Source organism: Piliocolobus tephrosceles, chromosome 21 (genome assembly GCF_002776525.5).
Source record: "Piliocolobus tephrosceles isolate RC106 chromosome 21, ASM277652v3, whole genome shotgun sequence".
Classification (NCBI taxonomy): Eukaryota; Metazoa; Chordata; class Mammalia; order Primates; family Cercopithecidae; genus Piliocolobus; species Piliocolobus tephrosceles.
The window spans coordinates 45,760,969-45,784,931 of NC_045454.1; the positions used below are offsets into that span (position 1 = coordinate 45,760,969).

General features: G+C 43.2%; 1 protein-coding gene across 3 annotated transcripts in view; it reads left to right on the forward strand.

The window, feature by feature from the left end:
- The window catches only part of LOC111522609 (putative adhesion G protein-coupled receptor E4P), a 45,791-nt gene extending 25,902 nt beyond the window's left edge, over positions 1-19,889 (forward strand). For 2 of the 3 annotated variants that reach the window (XM_026455545.1, XM_026455546.1), the window contains exons 10-17: positions 1,995-2,159; positions 3,005-3,199; positions 7,774-8,009; positions 11,508-11,574; positions 12,159-12,250; positions 15,328-15,508; positions 17,713-17,808; positions 19,115-19,889. In XM_026455545.1, coding sequence (XP_026311330.1) covers positions 1,995-2,159; positions 3,005-3,199; positions 7,774-8,009; positions 11,508-11,574; positions 12,159-12,250; positions 15,328-15,508; positions 17,713-17,808; positions 19,115-19,240 — 1,158 coding nt within the window. In that variant the 3' untranslated portion in view covers positions 19,241-19,889. The remainder of the gene's footprint in view (positions 1-1,994; positions 2,160-3,004; positions 3,200-7,773; positions 8,010-11,507; positions 11,575-12,158; positions 12,251-15,327; positions 15,509-17,712; positions 17,809-19,114) is intronic. The other variant, XM_026455547.1, reaches the window with a different exon arrangement.
- The last annotated feature ends 4,074 nt before the right edge of the window (positions 19,890-23,963 follow it).

The following is a 23,963-nucleotide window of genomic DNA, read 5'->3' on the forward strand; positions in this document are numbered from 1 at the left end:
GACAGAGCGAGACTCCGCCTCAAAAAAAAAAAAAAAAAAAAAAACTTAACATATCAGTATGTAGCAAAAATAAATAAATAAATAAAGAGGAACCCTTATGGATACGCTATTGAAAATGTAATTTGGTACAGTCATTACGGAAAACAGTTCAGAGGCTTCTCAAAAAGTTATAAACAGAATTATCGTCTGTTCCAGCAATTCCACTTCTGGGTATGTGGCCAAAAGAATTGAAATCAGGATCTCAAAGAGATAACTGCACTCCTATGTTTATTAAAGTATTATTCACACTAGCCGAGATATGGAAACAGCCTATGTATCTGTCAACAGATGAATGAAGTTTTTTTTTTGTTTTTGTTTTTTTTTGTTTTTGAGACAGATTCTCGCTCTGTTGGCCAGGCTGGAGTGCAGTGGTGCCATCTTGGCTCATTGCAACCTCCATCTCCCTGGCTGAAGCGATTCTCCTGCCTCAGCCTCCCGAGTAGCTGGGATCACAGGAGTGTGCCACTATGCCCAGCTAATTTTTATATTTTTAGTAGAGACAGGGTTTCACCATGTTGGCCAAGCTGGTCACGAACTCCTGACCTCAGGTAATCTGTCTGCCTCAGCTTCCCAAAGTGCTGGGATTACAGGTGTGAGACACCGTGCCTGGCCAATAGCCTTTTTTTTTTTTTTTTTTTTTTTAACAGACGGAGTCTCGCTGTCACCCCAGGCTGAAGTGCAATGGCACGATCTCTGCTCACTGCAACCTCCGCCTCCTGAGTTCAAATGATTCTCCTGCCTCAGCCTCCCGAATAGCTGGGATTACAGACACCTGCCATCATGCCTGACTAATTTTTGTATATTTAGTAGAGACGGGGTTTCACCATGTTGGCCAGGCTGCTATCAAAATCCTAACCTCAGGTGATCTGCCTGCCTCAGCCTCCCAAAGTGCTGGGATTACAGGTGTGAGCCACCATGCCCAGCCTAATGTAACACACTCAATGTAACTACACTTAATGATAATAACGTATTGTATACTTGAGATCTGCTGAGAGAGTGCATCACAAATGTATTCATCACACACACAGACACACACACACACAAATATGTGAGGTGTTGGATGTGTTAGCTTCATTGTGGTAATCATTTAAAAATGTATACATCTATCAGAATGTATAAACATAGTTTTTTTTTTGTTGTTGTTGTTGTTTTGTCAATCACACTTCAATAAAGCTTGGGAAGAAATGAAATGTTGGGGCATCCAGAAATTGCCACAGTGAGATGCCATTCTCACATTGAAGCCAAAAGGCAATGGAGGATAAGCTTTATTGAGCTCAGTGGAAGCAGGAGGCAGGAATGAGGGATCGCTCTGCAGAAGATGGAGATGGTTTAAAGTAGAAAGGGCACAGGGAAGAAATACTTTATTCCTCTCTCTCCTGTCACCCAAAGAGTCTCACCAGTGCCTCTCTTTGGTTCTATAAATAGCAAGGAAGCTGGCGAAGCCATTCAGAGGGTCAACCCCAGGGTTCTAAGCTGACCAGAGAAGGGCAGAATAGATGAAGAATAAACCCACCGCAGGCGTGGTGATATGAAACTCTTCCCCTACAAGTGTATTTCCAATCCAGTTTCCAACACTGCATAGTGATTAACCTATAAAGTTGAAATAATAAGCTGGGCACGTTGGCTCACGCCTGTAATCCCAGCACTTTGAGAGGCCGAGGTGGGCGGATTACTTGAGGCTAGGAGTTCAAGACCAGCCTGGCCAACATGGCGAAACCCCATCTCTACTAAAAATATACAAAAATTAGCCGGGCATGGTGGTGTGCACCAGTAGTCCCAGCTACTTGGGAGGCTGAGGCAGGATAATCGCTAGAACTTGGGAGGCGGAGGTTGCAGTGAGCTGAGATCGCACCACTGCACCCCAGCCTAGGCAACAGAGCAAGACTGTCTCAAAATAAAATAAAATAAAAAATAAAACCAAGAAGAGACCCACTTTCATACTCTTCTCTTTCCAGCCTGGTGACGAGAGAACAAAACATATCTGTGTCTACTGGGAGGGATTGGAGGGAGGCAGCTGGTCCACTGAGGGCTGCTCTCGTGTGTGCAGCAACGGTTCTTACACCAAATGCAAGTGCTTCCATCTGTCCAGCTTTGCCGTCCTCATGGCTCTTGCCCCCAAGGTACCAAGGTTAATTCCTGTGAAAATGTGTATGTCTCGAAAGCTGTGAGTCATCCTCTGCATTTCTTGCAAAAAGATTTTAAAGGCCAGGCGCGGTGTCTCACACCTGTAATCTCAGCACTTTGGGAGGCCAAGCCGGGTGGATCATTTGAGGTCAGGAGTTCGAGACCAGCCTGGCCAACATGATGAAAACCCATCTCTACTAAAAATACAAAATTAGCTGGGCATGGTGGTGCACACCTGTAATCCCAGCTACTCAGGAGGCTGAGGGAGAAGAACTGAGTGAATCCAGGAAGTGGTGGTTGCAGTGAGCTGAGATTGTGCCACCATACTCCAGCCTTGGTGACACAGCAAGACTCCATGTTAAAAAAAGAAAGAAAGAAAAAAAAGAGATTCTAAGACAAGGAGTAGCTTACTTGAAAGCGGATTACAGGAAACACTAGTGGGGGATTGAGACAATGAGATGGAAGTAAGACAGATGTCAGTGCAGACAGCATTATCAAGCCAGTTACCACCATAGGTAACTGGACTTTATTCCCTCTGGGGGACTCTGGGAGTCATTCTATCTGAGTCGCAAGGGAGCTGGGGTATTTATACACCAACTCCCATTAGTCGTTTGTTAAGAGCTGTATCCAGCACTGGTCTAGTTGTTTTGGTTTTTAACATTCCTGTGTGATAAGTGTTATTACTGCCCTCATTTTGAAGATGAGAACACTAAGTCTCAGAGAGGTAAAGTCAATTGTTTCAGGGACTGAACTAGGAAGCCCATCTGACACTACCTCAGGAACATAACACCACCACTGGACACTATAATGGATTCCCCCTTTGGTGTTTGGTGTTTTGCAGGAGGACCCTGTGCTGACTGTAATCACCCAGGTGGGGCTGGCCATCTCTCTGCTGTGCCTCTTCCTGGCCATCCTCACCTTCCTCCTGTGCCGGCCCATCCAGAACACCAGCACCTCCCTCCACCTACAGTTCTCCCTCTGCCTCTTCCTGGCCCACCTCCTATTCCTGACGGGCATCAACAGAACTGAGCCTGAGGTAGGTAATTTACCCAAATTACCTCATGGTCATAATGAATCCAGCCATCTTGTCCCACAAGAAGATGGAGAGCAAGGCATTAGTCAGCAGTGATGGTGTAGAGAGGAAAAGTATGAGCTCCATTTCAGTTGTCCCCCTATACAAGGGCCATTTAGCAAAGTGATTGAGTGTCAGGCTGATGGTATTAAATAGGGTAACATTAGTGGTTGTTAGGATCACCTCCAGAATGTCACAGGCTTGCCACAGTGGGAGTTATTTTTTCCTTATGTATCAGTAGAGGGTGAGCAAACAGGTCTGAAGAGTGTCTATCCTGCACCGTCAGGCTGAGGGAAGCTCTCATTTTTCCATACACAGCTCCCAAGGTCATCCTGGTGTTCTTCACATTTCAGCCAACCGGGAGGGGAAAAAGAACATGGCTGAGTCCCAGGTGGGAGGTTAATATGTGCCACACCAGGAAGTGGTGCATATCACTTTGCCTCACACTCTATTGGCTAGGATTCAGTCACATGATAACACGTAACTGCAAGATCAGTTGGGAAAACCTGACTAACATAACCTCCTAACTACCAAATCCAGCAGTCTCTCTACTTGGCATTTCTGGGTTTGTTTGTTTGTTTGTTTGTTTGTTTTTGAGATGGAGTCTTGCTCTGTCGCCCAGGCTAGAGTGTAGTGGCACGATCTAGACAGAAATAGTAGGATGTGTGTATATTACCTGATTGGATTTACTTGCTTCTTTGCATGCCAGCTAATCTTTGTTTGAATGCCATTCTTGGTGAATTTTAAATTATGAGCGCTGTATCTTTTTTAAAAAAATTCTTTAAACATTTTTAGGCTTTTGAGGGGACATAATTAAGTGACTTGAAACAGTTTGATACATTCAAGTCTTGATTCTAAGATTGGATAGCGTGGTCACAGAATTCTCTTTCGTCTAGGGCTCATTTGGCCCCATTCATGATATAATACTCTCCTGATAATTTTACCTGAACTTTTGAGTGTTAAGAGAGTCTACTCTAACATATAGAGAGCCTGTTTACAGAAAATCTGCTCTAACATACAGGGAATCTGTGTATTAAACTTCCCTAACACACAGAACTTCAGGTAAAATTGGGTAATAGTAACAAACCATTTGGATAATAGGAACAAACTATTTCCAGTTCTGTGTGAACTCAGAAGATGTTCTGCCTATTCCTTCTTAGGAGTCTTTTCCTAGTTTTGGTCAGTCTCCTTGCAAGCATTTGCTGATAAGTAACCAAACGCACTGCCGGTCTCTCCCCTTCCCCGCTTCCCATCCCCACTGTCCCTCCCTACCCCGTGGTATTTGGCCTCAAAAATTCTTTTCTTCCTTCCTTCCTTCCTTTCTTCCTTCCTTCCTTCCTTCCTTCCTTCCTTCCTTCCTTCCTTCCTTCCTTCCTTCCTTCCTTCCTTCCTTTCATTCTCTTTCTTTCTTTCTCTCTTTCTTTCTTTCTCTTTCTTTCTTTCCTTCCTTCCTTCCTCCATCCCTCCCTCCTTCCCTCCCTCCCTCCCTCTCTCTCTCTTTCCTTCTCTCTCTCTCTCTCTCTTTCTTTCTTTCTTTTTTTCTGAGATAAAGTTTTGTTCTTGTTGCCCAGGCTGGAGTGCAATGACACAGCCTCTGCTCACTGTAACCTCCACCTCCCGGGTTCAAGTGATTCTCCTGCCTCAGTCTCCCAAGTAGTTGGCATTACACATACCTGCCTCTATGTCCAGCTAATTTTGTGTGTGTGTGTGTGCGTGTGTGTTTTTAGTAGAAACAGGGTTTCACCATGTTGGCCAGGCTGGTCTCGAACTCCTGACCTCAGGTGATCCACCTGCCTTGGCCTCCCAAAGTGCTGGGATTACGGGTGTGAGCCACTGTCCCCCCCCCGCCCGCCGACAGGGAAGGTTTCTACTAAGGACCGGGAGGGAGAATCTATTCCATGCCTCTCCTCTAGATTCTGGTGTTTTTCTGGCAATCTTTGGCATTCTTCAGCTTGTAGAAACATCATCTCCATCTCTGGCTTTGTCTTCATTCGATGTTTTTCTTGTGTATGTGTCTGTGTTTGATTCTCCCTTTTCTAGAAGGATATCAATCATGTTCTCCCATGTCTAGAAGGATATCAATCATATCTGCAAGACCATTTTTCCAAATAAGCTCACATACTGAGATATGGGGGGTTAGGACTTCAATATATGAATTGAATATATTCAATATATGAATTTGAATATATTTGAATATTTGAATATATTCAATATATGAATTTGAGGAGGGAAGACAAAATTCAACACTTAACAGTCCCTTTTTTTGTTTTTGAGACAGAGTCATGGTCTGTCACTCAGGCTGGAGTGCAGTGGCGCAATCTCGACTCACTGCAACCTCTGCCTCCAGGCTTCAAGTGATTCTCCTGCCTCAGTCCCCTGAGCAGCTGGAATTACAGGCACCCGCCACCACATCTGGCTAATTTTTAAAATATTTTTAGTAGAGACGGGGTTTCACCATGAGCAACAAGAGCGAAACTCTTGTTTCACTCGGACCTCATGTGATCCGCCCGACTCGGTCTCCCAAAGTGCTGGGATTACAGGCGTGAGCCACTGCACCCAGCCGTCTCCTCATACTTTGCACTTTATTTCCTCAGTTCAGCAAGACTGCTGCACTTTTGGGGCATTACTTCTCCCTGAAGAATGACCCGTAGACTCTCTTCAGGTAGTGAGTAGACGACCTGAGAACGTTAACTCATTTTTTCCTCCTTTTTTTTTGAGATGGAGTTTCGCTCTTATTGTCCAGGCTGGGGCACAATGGCGCAATCTCGGCTTACTGCAACCTCTGCCTCCTGGGTTCAAGCTATTCGCCTGCCTCAGCCTCCAGAATAGCTGGGATTATAGGCATGAGCCATCACGCCCAACTAATTTTGTATTTTTAGTAGAGATGGGGTTTCTCCATGTTGGTCAGGCTGGTCTCGAACTCCTGGCCTCAGGTGATCTGCCCGTCTGGGCCTCCCAAAGTGCTGGGATTATAAGCATGAGCCGCTGTGCTCGGCCTTTCCCTCCTTTTAGAGATCACGGTAAACATAAGTACTCAATGCCTATTCTCCAATATCTGTAATTCATAATGTCACACATGTCATTTAGCATTTAGTTTTTTAATATGGGAGGGTAAATCCCATCCTCATTATGTTATCACGATTAGAAATGGAAACCTTATTCCACACATGGAATGGAAAATTTTGTGTCTGGAGAATTATGAGAAATCATGAAGCCTGACTTCTATAAAAGTATATTCATTTGCTCTGGCTGCCATAACAAGGTACCACAAACAGGGTGATTTAAACAATGGAAATTAATTTTCTCATAATTCTGGAGGCTCATGGTCTGAGATCAAGATGTCAGCAGGATTGGCTTTTTTTGAGGCCCTTTTCCTTGGCTTGTTGATGGCGGTCTTCTCCCTGTGTTCTCACTTGGTCATCCCTTTGCGTGTGTCTGCATTCTAATCTCCTATTTTTAAATGTTTATTTATTATTATTTTTAAGATGGAGTTTCGATCTTGTTGCCCAGGCTATGGCGCAATCTCATCTCACTGCAATATCCGCCTCCCGGGTTCAAGCGATTCTCCTGCTTCAGCCTCCCTAGTAGCTTGGATTACAGGCATTGCCACCACGCCCAGCTAATTTTTGTATTTTTAGTAGAGAAGGGGTTTCTCCATGTTGGTCAGGCTGGTCTTGAACTCCCAACCTCAAGTGATCCATCCTCCTCTATGTACATCAAAAAATAGGAGATTTTTAGATGTACATAACTCGTATTGGATTAGGGCCCACATATCTGAACTTATTTTAACTTAATGACCTCTTGGAGAGCCCTGTCTCCAAGTACACTCACCTTCTGTGACACTGGGGATTAGAACATCAGCACATGATTTTTTTTTTCTTTTTTTTTAGATGAAATCTCGCTCTTTTTACGCAGGCTGGAGTGCAATGGCGCAATCTCAGCTCACTGCAACCTCCGCCTCCTCCCAGGTTCAAGTGATTGTCCTGCCTCAGCCTCCCGAGTAGCTGGGATTACAGGCATGCACCACCACACCTGGCTAATTTTTGTATTTTTAGTAGAGATGAGGTTTCACCATGTTGGCCAGGCTGGTCTCAAACTCCTGACCTCAGGTGATCCACCCACTTCGGCCTCCCAAAATGCTGGGGATTACAGGCGTGAGCCACCGCACCTAGCCAATAGATGTTTTTTTAAGAGTTTCCACTATGGACATTTGGAGCTCAATTCCACCGAGGAGCCCCAGGGGGCAGTGTAAAGAACATGTCTTAGATATTAGTGGATTCTACCAATTTTTGTTTATTATACATTTGGCGGCTGTTCCCACGACATGTATTCCTTGGGTTTCTACCCTGCTCTATGCATGATGTAAACAGACTTCAGTAACTAGCAGAAGTCCTCAGAAAATGTTTACCCCCCAGGCAAAATGTTATAGGTGCTCAAATAGAAATTCCAGGCAGCATCCAGGAAATGCTACGTGCTGAGCATATAATCAGGTACAGACCACATCTGGTGCACACCCCTGACTCTTCTGTTCCCTTCAGGTGCTGTGCTCCGTCATTGCAGGGCTGCTGCACTTCCTCTACCTGGCTTGCTTCACCTGGATGCTCCTGGAAGGGCTGCACCTCTTCCTTACGGTCAGGAACCTCAGGGTGGCCAACTACACCAGCATGGGCAGATTCAAGAAGAGGTTCATGTACCCTGGAGGCTACGGGATCCCAGCTGTGATTGTTGCTGTGTCTGCAATAGTTGGACCCCAGAATTATGGAACGTTTACTCAGTAAGCATAATGCGTGTCTTCATGATGGTGGTAGCAATGGCCATGGTTCCTGCGTGACTTAAAATCAAAATGTTTTCTTAGTCCATCTTTTCTTTTTTTTGAGATGGAGTTTTGCTCTGGTTGCCCAGGCTGGAGTGCAATGGTGAGGTCTTGGCTCACTGCAACCTCCATTTCCCGGATTCAAGTTATTCTCCTGCCTCAGCTTCCCAAGTAGCTGGGACTGCAGGCGCCTGCCACCATGCCTGGCTTATTTTTGTATTTTTAGTGGAGACAGGGTTTCACCACGTTGGCTAGGCTGGTCTCGAACTCTTGACCTCAGGCGATCCACATGCCTTGGCCTCCCAAGATGCTGGGATTATAGGCATGAACCTTCGCACTCAGCCCTTAGTCCATCTTTTAATTGCCAGTTATACTTCAAACCAGTCCTTCCTTAAGCCTGAATTCTGTTTTCTCTTGAAAATCCCTAGAGCAGTGGTTCTCAGCATCTTTGAGGTTGGATCCTTTTGAGAATTTTGTTGAAAGTCAAAGCCCCTTTCCTCAGACAATGTACATATAAACAAAATTTTGAATACAACTTCAGTTAATTCCGAGACAGGAACAGCAGATTCCGGCCAGGCACAGTGACTCACACCTGTAATCCCAGCACTTTGGGAGGCCGAGGTGGGCGGATCACCTGAGGTCAGGAGTTCAAGACCAGCCTGGCCAACATGGTGAAACCGCGACTCTACTAAAAATACAAAAAATTTGCTGGGCATGGTGGTGGATGCCTGTAATCCCAGCTACTCAGGAGGCTAAGGCAGGAGAATCGCTTGAACCCAGAAGGCGGAGGTTGCAGTGAGCAGAGATTGCACCATGGCACTCCAGCCTGATGCTGCAGCAAAACTTCGTGTCAAAAGGAAAATAAAAGCAAATTCAGAGCCCCACATTAAGCACCCATGAGCTACATGTTCTCCTGGATTCTGAAAGAGTAGGTGGAATGGGCTGAGATGAATCTCCAAGATGTAAAGAATAACACCAATATTAAAAGTATCAAAGCCCTGTGGTGCATCAAAAATGGTGCTTCCTCTATGCAGCAGCTCATGCCATTCTCACCATGACCCTATCACGTCAGCAGTTTATTTTCTTACGCACAGGACACCTGGGCTTGAGTGCATTTCATAACCTTTTCCAAGGTCAGAGCTGCAAGGTGAGTAAGTCAGAATTTTCAAGGCAATACTCTGAATAGCCATGTTTTGTTGCTTCACTAAAGAAGCTTGCAAAACTCAACACACAACGCTTAGTTGAAGTAGTTAATATTTTGTTAATGGTGCTTAGGTTAGGAAGTAGGTTGTGTATACACTGAAACATCATGTATGTTGTTTTATCATGTATATTGTCCTTCTTTTTTTTTTTTTTTTTTTTTTTGCAATGGAGTCTTGCTCACCTGCCCAGGCTGGAGTGCAGTGGCGTAATCTCAGCTCACTGAAACCACCATCTCCTGGGTTCAAACAATTCTCCCGTCTCAGCCTCCTGAGTAGCTGGGATTACAGGCACCTGCTATCATGCCCGGCTAATTTTCATATTTTTTAGTGGAGACGGGGTTTCACCATGTTGGCCAGGCTGGTCTTGAACTCCAGACCTCAGGTGATCTGCCTGCCTCAGCCTCCCAATGTTGTCCCTCTTAAAGTCAAAGAGATGCTTTGTTTCCAGCTTGAACTCTGTATCCTGCCAGAATGGTGGAGATAGAATGGTAGAGGAGTTGATCAACATTTTCTTTTTTTTTTTTTTTTTTACAATTTTAGGTACTCCCTTCTGATTTTTTTCTATTATGGGAGATGGAAATTTGGTGTGTGTGTTTTTTTAAAATTATACTTTAAGTTCTAGGGTTACATGTGCATAATGTGCCGGTTTGTTACATATGTATACATGTGCCATGTTGGTATGCTGCACCCATTAACTCGCTAATTACATTAGGTATATCTCCTAATGCTATCCCTCCCCCCTCCCCCCTCCCCACAATAGGCCCCGGTGTGTGATGTTCCCCACCCTATGTCCAAGTGTTCTCATTGTTCAATTCCCACCTATGAGTGAGAACATGCGGTGTTTGGTTTTCTGTCCTTGCAATAGTTTGCTCAGAATGATGGTTTGCATCTTCATCCATGTCCTTACAAAGGACATTAACTCATTCTTTTTTATGGCTGCATAGTATTCCATGGTGTATATGTGCCACATTTCCTTAATCCAGTCTATCACCGATGGACATTTGGGTTGCCATTGTGGAAGACAGTGTGGCGATTCCTCAAGGATCTAGAACTAGAAATACCATTTGACCCAGCCATCCCATTACTGGTTATACACCCAAAGGATTATAAATCATGCTGCTGTAGAAACACATGCACACATATGTTTATTGCGGCACTATTCACTATAGCAAAAGACTTGGAACCAACATTTTCAATAAAAGGCCAGATAGTAAATATGTTTGGCTTTGCTGGCCACAGGGTCTCTGAGGTGACTACTCAATGTTGCCCATGTAGTGTGAAAGCAGCATTGACAATATATAGCTGAATGAGTATGATTGTCTTTCATTAAAACTTATGAAAGCAAGTAGTGGGCTGGATCCGACCCATGGGCCATAGTTGGCAACCCTTCGGATAGAACTTAAGTTTGGAATCTTGTCTGCCTACTAAATGTTGGAGATTCAGGCTCTCAGCTTCCCTTTAAAAATAAGGTATGCTACCTTTGCCATCATAAGCCAAGAAATAATACACATTATTTGGACAACAGAGTACCTGATGCATGGAATATGCTTAATTAGAGTTAGTTTTTATAGCTGTAGTTAAGTTATTGTTTTTACTCTCTCATTATAGCAATCATTATCAAGTTGCTAACTACATTTATTACCATTAACTCATTGCTAGGAACTGTAGTCAAAAACTTTAAGCACATTATCTTCTTTAATCTTTCCTACAAGTTCTATATGAAGGCAGTGACAAAATTCTGATGAAAAAAAATCAAAGGATATCCAAATAGAGAGATATTCTATGTTCATGGATAAGAAGACTCAACATTGTCAAGATGGCAGTTCTTCCCAACTTGATCTATACATCCAACACATTCCAAATCAGAATCCCAGAAAATTATTTTGTGGATATTGACAAATTGATTCTGAAGTTTAGATAAAGGAGGCAAAAAACCTAGAATGGCCAACACTGTTTAGAAGGAGAACAACGAAGACAGAGAACTGACATTCCCTGACTTCAAGCCTCAGTAGAGAGCTACAGTCATCATTTAATCTTTTCAGTACTTTAATCAGCTCTATTATACACTTGAAAAAACTCAGCCTCAGAGCATGCATCTGCGTCAAATGAGAACTCACATCTGACTCCATCTAAAATTCAGGATTCTGAGCGAAGCAACTCCTGGCCCTGTTCAGATCTTTCACCAGGAGCCTGCATTCAAGGTCTCTGCCTTCTCCCAGGGAAGAGGCAGCTAATGCTTCTCTCTCTTTCTCAACAGCTGTTGGCTCAAGCCTGATAAAGGATTCATCTGGAGCTTCACGGGGCCAGTGGCAGTCATTATCTTGGTAGGTGATAATTATTTATGGGTGTGCCCGCCTTGGGTTGACCAGGCATATAAAATGTTTTTCTTATCTAAGGGGAAATGAGATGAAGATAAGAAATACAGCCTAATGTGATCAATCCCTCTTCCCGCAAGTACTGTCTTCACTTTTCTTTCCTTGGATTCCCCCGGCTCACTTGTTGCTTTGATGTAATAATATCACCTCTCCTGGGACTTCTTTTTCAAAATGCTGTTATTCATTCATTCAACAAATATTTAATGGTTGGCCTCTCTACACAGCGCGACATGGTTTCCTGTTTGCCAGGAACTTTCTGATGACGCCTGTTCCCTGGTAGAGACGTTAATAGCACCCTTCCACTTTCAAAGTGTCCTGGTTTGAATGATAAATTGTATCATCACCGAATCAAGCACCAAATGCTACAGGGTATATGCTGTGTATTGCACGTAATAGACCAGAACATATGTGTGTACCATCTTTATAAAACCTGTGTCTTTTGGGAAAAGATTCTTAGGTCCTCCTGAAATTAGACTGTATAAAATGGCTCCAAAAGAAAATTCCAAGTCACTTTTTTCATGCGGTTCCCACAGATAAACCTGGTGTTCTATTTCCAAATTCTGTGGATTTTGAGAAGCAAACTTTCCTCCCTCAATAAAGAAGTTTCCACCATTCAGGACACCAGGTAAGAGGGCCTCAGCATCGGTGGTACCCACACGTTATTCCTACATGATCACTCTTTTGGGAAAAAAAGAACCCACGCAGAAATATGATATAAATTACCCTGGTATACGATAAAGGGTATGTGAAGGACAATTTATAGAAGAAATAGAAACTCTGATTTTCAAGTAACTTAATTTCCTTATTCAATAAATATTCATGCTGGGTGCGGTGACTCACACTTGTAATCCCAGCACTTAGGGAGGCTGAGGTGACAGGATTGTTTGCGTCTAGCTGCTCAGGGCCAGCCTGGCAATATATTGAGACCCCTGTCTCTACAACAAATTTACAAAATTGGCTGTGCATAGTGGCGTGTGTCTGCAGTCCCAGCTATTTGGGACTTTCTTTCCCTTTCTTTCTCTCTCTTTCCTTCTTTCTTTCTTTCTTTCTTTCTTTCTTTCTTTCTTTCTTTCTTTCTTTCTTTCTTTCTTTCTTTCTTTCTTTCTTTCTTTCCTTCCTTCCTTCCTTCCTTCCTTCGTTCTTCTTTCTTTTCTTTTTTTTGAGACTGAGTGTCACTCCGTCACCTAGGCTGGAGTCCAGTGGCATGATCTCAGCTCACTGCAACCTCCATCTCCCGGGTTCAAGCAGTTCCCCTGGGTTCAAGCAATTCTCCTGTCTCAGCCTCCTGAATAGCTGGGACTACAGGTGCACACCACCACGCCCGGCTAATTTTTGTATTTTTAGTAGAGACGGGGGTGTCACCATGTTGGTCAGGCTGGTCTCGAACTCCTAACCTCGGACGATTCACCCGCCTCAGCCTCCCAAAGTGCTGAGATTACAGGCGTAAGCCACCACACCTGACCTGGACTCCATTTTCTTTGGTTGTAGAAGCTCAATTCTCATGGGTACCAATCTATGCTATTAAAAATAATGATGACAAAAACTAATGTTCAATAGAATCCTGATAGATGCTGGACATTTATCAATATTATTTCATGGCATGCTAATACTTTCAACCCATGGGGTGAATGCTACTAATACCCTCATTGATAATATGAGCCCACAGCTCACCTTACCCAAGGGTGGGTAAGGATCTTGCCTTGGTGAGTCATGTGTATGAAAATTAAAAGGACTATCTGTCTAACTTCAAGCCCTGTCTCTAGTCTCCTCTACTTACCAAACCAGTCTGACATTTCTTAGCCTTGGTTTCCTCAATTATTGAGGGTCAAAGTGCCACCCTTCTTGGTGGTTCCCCATCCCCCTATTTCTCAATTCCTTACCCTCTAAGGGCTCACTTCTTCCTTAGAACTGCAAGCAGCAAGCTCCATGTCTGACCTCATCCCCAGCAGCCATGCCCTGTTGCCAACCTCTTCCTCTTGCTGGTGAATAGACAGTTATCCTGTTGTGCTACACTAGGTTAATGTCATACTTTGGGGTAGAGATTAACTATCTCATCTATTTCCTAAGTAATAAATCCGAGGTTAACACTGACATGGTGGAAACATCGTGCTCTTTCAATAGGAAGGACTTGGATTCTAGAAATTTCAGACATCATGGCAGGAAGGGGAGGCTGGATAAGAGGAGTTGAGAGAATTGTTCCAGATCTGTTAGAAGCCCCCATCCACTTGAGTCCCTTTGCCTCCTAAGCTCCAGAATTAACCATAGCGCCATCGAATCCCATAACTGGCCAGGCACAGTGGTTCACGCCTGTAATCCCAGCACTTTGGGAAGCTGAGGCGGGTGGACCATAAGGTCAAGAGATCGAGACCATCGTGGCCAACATGGCAAAACCCCGTCTTTACTAAAAATACAAAAATTAGCTGGGCGTGGTGGCGGGCACCTGTAGTTCCAGCTACTCGGGAGGCTGAGGCAGGAGAATCGCTTGAACCTGGGAGGCAGAGGTTGCAGTGAGCCGAGATTGCACCACTGCTCTCCAGCTTGGACAACAGAGCAAGACTCCATCTCAAAAAGAAACAAAAATCGCATATTTATGACTCCCTTTGCCTGCACCTTGGCTCTGTCCTCTTCTCCCTACAGACTGACTTCCCACAGCTGATGAACAGGGCAGAGCCACCCCAAAGGGGTCTCACAGATTCATTCTCCAAGCCTCTTACTTCAAATGCTTAAGACAGAAAATCTGGTTGACTGGGGGGGAAAATGGATTGATTGACTCCTTATAGGTCAGGTGTCTACTCTGGGGCAACTGGCTATGGTTAGTGGGGATGAAGCCATATGGCACCCTTTAGGTCAAAGAGAAAGTTGTCATGGGAGAATCCTGCTATACCAGTGATTATGCTGTCTCCTAAATGTAGACATAGGTAGATTTTCTGTCATTTCTATAAGTATATCTCTTTCTGTAAGCGTAAATGGAAGGAGGACTGGATATAAGAAAAATCACCAAGCTAGATTGCAGTTGTGGAAAACCTAGGAAGCAAATCAGGAGCAGGAAGGACTGATTAGCAAGTTTATCACAAACCACAATATGTATTGAGTATTTACTTTGTGCTAGGCATTGTTCTAAGGACTGGAGATAAAGCAGTGAGTAAAACAGACCAAAATCCCTGCCCTCATAGAGTTTATATTCCCAGGGGGTAACGCAAAAAGTAAAAAGTGAAGTCTCATACACACACACACACACACACACACACACACACACTCACACACACACTCATTAGCTCTCCCAGCCAGCTGCCATCAACAATCCCACTCCATTATATGAAACACAATATTTTTTGTGTGAAGAAACCCAACATTATGTTATGTTCTAAAGTCAGGAATTCACCATTATTCAAATTTTTTAATACAGATTTCTAGAAGGCATTTTTCCATAAATCTTCCAAAAAGTCTAGGCAGAAGACATGCAGATAAATCAAATTATTTTCAACGGTGGGGAAAAAGCACTATTCTCAGTGATTTGCTATGACTGAAACCATGGGTTCCACTTCATCCTCAAGCTGTGTGACCTTGTTGTATATGTCACTTAACTGCATGAAGCTGTTGTGAGGTTTAAATAAGGGAAAGCATTTAGTTAGCACTAATGTTAACTACACTTGTGGTGAATACCTGGTAAACCATAGTTATTATTACTTTTATTCCCTGCAGAGGCATGACATTTAAAGCCATTGCTCAGCTATTTATCCTGGGCTGTTCTTGGGGCCTTGGTCTTTTTATGGTTGAAGAAGTAGGGAAGACGATTGGATCAATCTTTGCATACTCATTCACCATCATCAACACTCTTCAGGGAGCATTGCTGTTTGTGGTACACTGTCTCCTTAATCGCCAGGTAAGGCTACTTATTTTGTCTGTCATCAGCCTAGTCCCAAAGTCTAATTGAATGGTTGTTCACATTCTCACTCTTCTCTGACCTTTTATAATTGTATTTTGGGGTCGTCTTGATTTGAGGATGAGGGTTTAGGTGTTGCTGGGGTATGCTGTATCCTGTGGGTTTCATCTGTTTAGCATCATATCTCTGAAGAGCATGGATCAGTCAGGATAAGATGGATTATGCTGCAATAACAAATAGCCCCTTGCTTCCCACACTCAGTCTTAGCAACTTACAATAAATGTTTATTTCTTGCTTGTGCTACGTAAGTACATCGTCTTTCCTCTGGGGTGCAGGCTGAAGGTGTGACCTCTTTAGAACATTGATGGTTTCATGGCACAGGAAAAGGAGATTGTGGGAAAGTACAGCTTAGCTCTCTTAAAGCTTCTACCTAGTAGTGATGCACCTCTGTTCTGCTCTCATTTAATTGGTCAAAGCAAGTCACATGGCCGTACCTTAGTTCACCAAGAAGAGGATGAATAATCCTCCTGTAGTGAGGGGCACTACAGGAAGTGATGCTGAAATATGTGGTACAATCTACCACAAACTCAAAGAGACTTCAAGTCTAATCCCAGTTCCTCCACTGAGTAGGTGGCTGTGTGACTCTGGGTAAACTTCCTATCCTTTCTGAGCATCACCTGGAGTTTTCTCATCTGCAAATGTGATGCCTTCATTACAGGGTTGAATATTTAAATGAATCAGTGCAATCTCCTAGCATAGTCCTTAGTACACATTAGGATCTCAGTGAGTGTTGCTATTTCAATTTTACTCTCCATAGAAAATTAGGACCAGTTCTCCTGGCATTTTCCCTTTGCTGTTGAATAAAACTACAAGCGGTTAAGACGCTAGTGGCAAAATGCTATCTTAACACGTCATTAATTTCTCTTCAATCTTTTAGTACCTTAATGCTTGATACTTCTCACTCACAGAAGAAGTAAAATCAGTTTTAGCATGTTAAGGAGGTTAGAGGAAGGCAATTCTTGGAATCATGGAGGATGGGTGAGTGTAATGGCTAGCGTCAGGGCTCTGAATAAAGATGACAAGGTTTTGAGTCCTGGCTGTGTGACCTTGGGCATGTCAATTTACCTGCAAGAGTCTCAACTTCTTCATCTTTAAGTGTGGGTAGGAGAAATGTCTTTCTCACTCCATTTATGTAAGAATTAAATGATGTATTGCATATACAGTGTATTGAATATAGCTAGTGTTCAACAAATGGTGACCTTCACCCCATGATATAATCACCAACACTACCACCATTATCATCTAACCATCATCACAATAGTCACTTTTATCATTACCACCATTATCATCTTTATCATAATCACCTTCACCATCACCACCTTCATTACCTTTATCACACCTTCATCATCTTTACTATTATCACCATCACCATCATCACCATTACCATAACCTTCAATATCACCCTTATCATCATCACTAGCATCACCACCACCTTTATCATCACTTTCACCATCATCACCTTCATCACGATCATCACCATTACCATCACCTTCATCATCACCTTCACATTACTTTCATCAACATCACTATCACCACCGTCACCATGACCTTCATCATCACCTTCACTACCATCACCTTCATCATCACCATCATCACCTTCATCATGATCATTTTCATCATCATCACCATCATCACCGTTACTTTTACCATCGTCCGTTCCATTATCATCAACTTCATCATCATCACCTGCACCATCATCATCACTATCACCTTCATTATCATCATCTTCATTATCACCCTCACCATCATCCCCATTACCATCACCTTCACTATCACCAGTTTCATTACCTTTATCACCTTCATCATCATCACCTTCATCATCACCATCATCACCATTACCATCACCTTCATCACCATCATCATCTTAATTACCTTCATTACCACCACCACCATCAGCAATCACCTTCATCACCATCATCATCATCTATTGAGTCCTATAGTGTCTGATATTTAATACACACCTTTTTTACAACTGAGAAGTTTGAGTTTAAATAAAATGAATCAACATAAGCATGGCCAAGATTATATGGAAAACTAGAAAGAGAGTAGGGCTTTGTGTCTTTACCTTTAACCTCGCATTTTAGGATCCTTTCTCCTAAACTGAGTCCTGGATGTAACATGGACCTCTCTACTCAAATTTCCAGGTGCGAATGGAATACAAAAAATGGTTTAGAGGGATGCGGAAAGGAGTAGAAACTGAAAGCACTGAGATGTCTCGCTCTACTACCCAAACCAAAACGGTAAGATCAGCTCTTTCTGAGTTGCTTATTGGAACCCAACATCTCATGCCTCTGGAAACTTCCTGGTTCTTTGATCTGAAAGAAAAGAGAAATTGCATTAGGTTCCTGTATTGTGCAGCTGAAGTTTCTGGGTATTGAGACCAAAACCAGAACTAACCCTTCCTTCTTTCCTTCCTTCCTTCCTTCCTTCCTTCCTTCCTTCCTTCCTTCCTCCCTCCCTCCCTCCCTCCCTCCCTTCCTTCATTCCTTCCTTCCTTCTGTTTCTCTCTTTTTTTCTTGCTCTCTCTCAGTCTCTTTCTCTCCCTCACTCCTGGTTTCCCTTTCCTTCCTTACATTTTATTTCTTTCTCACTCTCTTTTTCACTATCTCTCTTTATCACTCCCTTCCTCCTTCTCTCTCTTTTCTGACTCTCTGATCCATTCTTTCTATCCCTCCCTCCTTCTCTTCCTCTCTGTTTTCATTTCTTCCTTCAACAAATATCCAAAGGATATTTAACATTTTTAAAAATTTATTAACTACACTCATTTAACAAATATTTATTGTCCGCTATGTGCCAGGCACTGTTCAGGTGCCGGAGAACCATCAGTGGACACATTGACATTAGTCCTTGACCTCACAGAGCTAACATTCTAGTTGGGTGAGGGGACTGACAACAGACATCAAAAAGTGAATTTTATGGTATGTTACAAAGTGATAAATGCTTCAGAAAAAAATAGAGCAATGGAGAACAGCCAGGAATGACAGGGTGGGAGGATTCCAGTTTTACATAAGGTGACTACAAGAAGTTGGCACTTGACCAAAAATTTGAAGGCTGTGTATGATAAAAAACGACCTCTGGTTTGTGAAATTATCTAGATTTGGAGGACTAGGAAGAGACTTTTGGTCAGAAACCACAGATTCCTGAGTGCTGTGACTCATGAAACTGGGTTTGTCCCTAGAGGGCAGCCTAAATGCTAAGACCATGGAGCTGTTGCAAAGATACGAGCTTTATTTGGGACAGAGAGCTTCTTAGCTAGGGTAGCACCTCTCATCGTGAGGATTAAATGATGTCAAATAAGCACGTAGAAGGCTGCCTGGCACCACAGGAAGCCCCTGAAAATGTTTGTGAAAAGATAAAATAAAATAACCATTATTAGATGGTGGAGCTTTTTTGGAGGAGGGTGGGAAGTTGTAATGTCAGATATTGAGCTTTGGACCTTACAGAAATCCTAGCTTGTCATCTCTGGGCAGGTTAGAAGTTTTAGTTAATTTCTGAGGTATTACATTCTCTTTCACCTTTTCTCCTTACTGTCTTTCCCCCAAATAGGAAGAAGTGGGGAAGTCCTCAGAATTCATTCATAAAGGAGACACTCCATCATCATCTGCAGTTTCAAGCAAGCAACGGCAGCCACAGGTTCATCTCGTCTCTGTTGATTGGCTAAAGATGAACTGACCTGGCAAATGCCATGGCAATGACCCGGAAGTTACTACTCCTTTCCGTTTGTCTATGGCACCCCTGTGGTCACACACAGATTGGACAAATGCTACTATTTCTAGCTTTCCTGTGAAAAGTCCAGGCTCATTCACCTCTTTTGGCTTTTTATCTTCATAGAAAGAACAAGCCATTTGGGAGAATTCTTAGATCTAGAGTCCAGTAGTGTGGCACATACAATGAAGTGTCTGAAGGATGCATTTTAAAGATGGCGGGCGGGAGATGTGGATTTTCTTCTTGCAGCTACAGCCACCTTGCCAGAAAATCACTAACTGGAATCTGGATTCAGCTCATAGTTCCCTTTCTGGCCTCTCTGCTGTATTTTATGCTCACAAAGATCTTACATCATCACTCCACATTCACATAATTCAGCATTTCCATGTGGTTCAATATTAGAGAGGGTGTTGCATTTCGCAATACAAAAAGATATCATCATTTCAGCTTAGGGCTGCATTGTCATTGGCCAGGCTCTTTTGTCCAAGACACTGACATTTTCCCCATTTTCTTTACCTGAGACTTTTTTTGTTTGTTTTGTTTTGTTTTGTTTTGTTTTGACAGAGTTTTGCACTTGTTGCCCAGGCTGGAATGCAGTGGTGACATCTCGGTTCACGGCAACCTCTGCTTCGTGGGTTCAAGAGATTCTCCTGCCTCAGCCTCCCGAGTAGCTGGAATTACAGGCGGCCGCCACAACGCCTAGCTCATTTTTTGTATTTTTAGTAGAGACAGGGTTTCACCATTGTTGGCCAGGCTGGTCTTGAACTCCTGACCTCAGGTGATCCACCCACCTTGGCCTCCCAAAGTGCTGGGATTACAGGCGTGAGCCACTGAGCCCGGCCTGCCTGAGACTTCTCAAACCTGCATATACACATGGATTAAAGATCATTTTGTTTTCTTAGTGTCTTCTTGAACATGTCCCAGTACAAATGTCCAGAAACAAAAACCATGGGGCATTCAGACTCATTTTTTCATTTTACCATTTCTAATTACTTTTGCAAAGTTACTGGGTTTTAGGTATGGTTTTCAGCGCATTAATAAATGTGTGGATGATTGTTATGACAGAATAGCTCCAAAAAGATTTTAAATGCTAATGACAATGTTAAAATAGGCAAGAATCATCATCATTTATTTGAGGAAATTTCAAACCAGGTGCGGTGGCTTATGCCTGTAATCTCAGCACTTTGGGACGCTGAGGTAGGAGGATTGCTTGAGGCCAGGAGTTTGAGATGCCCTGGAAAACACAGTGAGACCCCATATCTACAAACAATTTATGAAATTAGCTAAGCATAGTGGTGCATTCCTGTAATCCCCGCTACACAGGAGGCCGAGGCAGTAGGATTGCTTGAGCCCCAGGAATTCGAGGCTGCAGTGAGCTATGACTGTACCACTGCACTCCAGCCTGGGAGGCCATGATACTCTGTCTTAAAAAAAAAAAAAAAGAAAAGAAAAGAAAAAAAAAGAAAATCATGTGAGGTCTTCTTTTGGGGTTGCAGACAAACGGTTGAGGACTTTTCTGCTTAATTAACGCAAATGTCTCCTCCATAGATGTAAACAGCGTAGTGTACATCCACTCCACCTGCTGGCTTTGAAGTCATGTAATTCCTTTGGAAAAGAAAAAATGTAAGGATATTCACACGGTTGCAAAATGTGTGCATGCTGCGCAACTTTTTGTTTTGCATAATTTCAAATTTACATGAATAAAGGCTGCATAAAATGCAATCTTCCTGGGCAGCTGACAAACCCTTGTGCCGAATTCCTACTCATGTTGCTATTGCTCTCTGGTCCTTGGCGGTTGAAGAAAGACAGAATAAATAAGCCATGTATTGTAGGTGCTGCAGGTTTGAATTCAGACTCCCCTATTGGCCATTTTCCCTCCCTTCCAACTTGAAGGCTTCCTTCCTCCTTCTTTCCTTCCTTCCTTCCTTCCTTCCTTCCTTCCTTCCTTCCTTCCTTCCTTCCTTCCTTCCTTCCCTCCCTCCCTCCCTCCCTCCCTCCTTCCTTCTCTCTCTCTCTCTCTTTCTTTCTTTCTTTCTTTCTTTCTTGTTTTTTTTGTTTTGTTTTTGTGGAGTTTCGCTCTTGTTGCCCAGGCTGGAGTGCAATGGCGCAATCTCGGCTCACCGCAAGTTATGCCGCCCAGGTTCAAGCGATTCTCCTGCCTCAGCCTCCCGAGTACCTTGGATTGCAGGCATACACCACCATGCCCGCCCAGTTAATTTTGTATTTTTAGTAGAGATGGAGTTTCTCCATGTTGGCCAGGCTGCTCACGAAATCCTGACCTAAGGTGATCCACCTGCCTCAGCCTCTCAAAGTGCTGAGATTACAGGTGTGAGCCACTGTGCCCATAGGCTCCTTTCTTTCTTTTCTGCCTCTCCCACTCTTTTCCACTCTTTTTGAGAGCCAGTCTGGCTTCTGCTTCCTTCAAAATCAATTTCTTATTCAGGCTTTCAAATAAATCCATCTTTTTTTCTTTTTTCTTTTTTTTTTTTTTTGAGATGGAGTCTTGCTGTGTGGCTAGGCTGGAGTGCAATGACACCATCTCGGCTCGCTACAACGTATGCCTTCTGGGTTCAAGCAATTCTCCTGCCTCAGCCTCCAGAGTATCTGGGACTACAGGCGTGTGCCAGCATGCCCAGCTAATTTTTCTAATTTTAGTAGAGACAGAGTTTCACCATGTTGGCCAGATTGGTCTTGAACTCCTGACCTCGTGATCCACCCACATCAGCCTCCTAAAGTGCAGTGCTGGGATTACAGGCGTGAGCCACTGCGCCTGGCCAAATAAATCCATCTTTTAAACTCAATTTATTCAGGCCTGTACAACATGACTTACCCCTCCACGTGGTGTGCTGTTTCACAAATGATGTTGTGTGTGTTTGTAAATCATGCCTCCCTGAATTATAAAATTCGTGAAGGCAAGAATGGCAGAGATGATACATTAAATATTCTTGGCCTCCACCTAATCATTATATCTCAAACTGCACTATTGATATTTTGGGCTGAATAATTTATTTATGTATTTATTTATTTGAGATGGAGTCTTGCTCTGTCGCCCAGGCTGGAGTACAGTGGCATAATCTTGGCTCGCTGCAACCTCCACCTCCTGAGGTCAAGCGATTCTCCTGCCTCAGCCTCCGAATAGCTGGGACTACAGGCGCATGCCACCATGCCTGTCTAATTTTTGTACTTTTAGTAGGGACAGGGTTTTACCATGTTGGCCAGGATGGTCTCAATCTCTTGACCTTGTGATCTGCCTGCCTCAGCCTCCCAAAGTGCTGGGATTACAGGTGTGAGCCATCATGCCGGCTGATAATTTCTTATTTGTAAGGGGTCATTCTTTGCATTGTAGGGTGTTTAGAAGCAGCTTGGCCTGTATTCAGTAGGTGCCAGTGACACTTCCCCACCAGTCATGACAATCAAAAATGCCTCCAGAGGGGGGTGCGGTGCCTCACACCTGTAATCCTGGCACTTTGGGAGACTGAGGTGGGCGGATCACTTGAGACCAGGAGTTCAAGGCCAGCCTGACCAACATGATGAAACCCTGTCTGTACTAAAAATACAAAAAAAATTAGCTGGGTGTCATGACTCACGTCTGTAATCCCAGCTATTCAGGAGGCTGAGGTGGGAAGATTGCTTGAACCCAGGAGACAGAGGCTGCAGTGAGCCGAGATTGTGCCAATGCACTCCAGCCTGGGCTACAGAGTGAGACCCTGTCTCAAAAAAAAAAAAAAAAAATATATATATATATATATATATATGTGTGTGTGTGTGTGTGTGTGTGTGATTCCAGACATTGCCACCTGGGAACAAAAATGCTCCCAGTTGAAAACCACTGGTCTTGGGATTCGTTTATAGGTAAGTACAAAGTTGCAGTAATAAATACAGATATCTGAGGTGATTTCGAGTCAGAAAAATGAGAAAAACAATAGCACTGAAACACGCTATTGTGAATAGCACAAAATGTGAAATTTTTCAGTTACTGAGTCAGACCCAGTTCCAATATCCAGGGATTAAAATTGTATAATATTAACATAACTTGGTAAAATGTTTCTATTCAATTACAAGGAACTAGGGGAATAACTGAATTCTACCTTATGTTAGCTTTGAACTTCTCTGGGATCGGGTATCCTGCTGAGACAGGAGAATTGTTTGAACCCGGGAGGTGGAGGTTGTGGTGAGCCAAGATCACGCCACTGCACTCCAGCCTGGGCAACAGAGCAAGACTCCATCTCAAAAACAAACAAACAAACAAACAAAAACAAAAAAGGAACAAACAACAGACACCAGGTCCTTCTAGAGGGTGGAAGGTGGGAGGAGGGAGAGGATCGAAAAACTGCCTATCAGGTAGTATCCTTATTACCTGGATGATTTTAAAAAGTCTGTACATGAAATCCCCATGACATGCAACTTACCTGTATAACTAACCTGCACATGTAACCCTGAATCTAAAATAAACATTGAAAAAAGAAAACAAAGTGAATGGCAAAAAAAATAAAAAGAAAAAGAAAAAAAAAAAAAAAAAAAAAAAAAAAATTTAGTAAGTGAAATGTTTACTGGAATGTCCAAGAAATTTGCAATATCATTAGAAACAATAATTTTTTTTTTTTTTTTTTTTTTTTTTTTTGAGACGGAGTCTTGCTCTGTCGCCCAGGCTGGAGTGCAGTGGCTGGATCTCAGCTCACTGCAAGCTCCG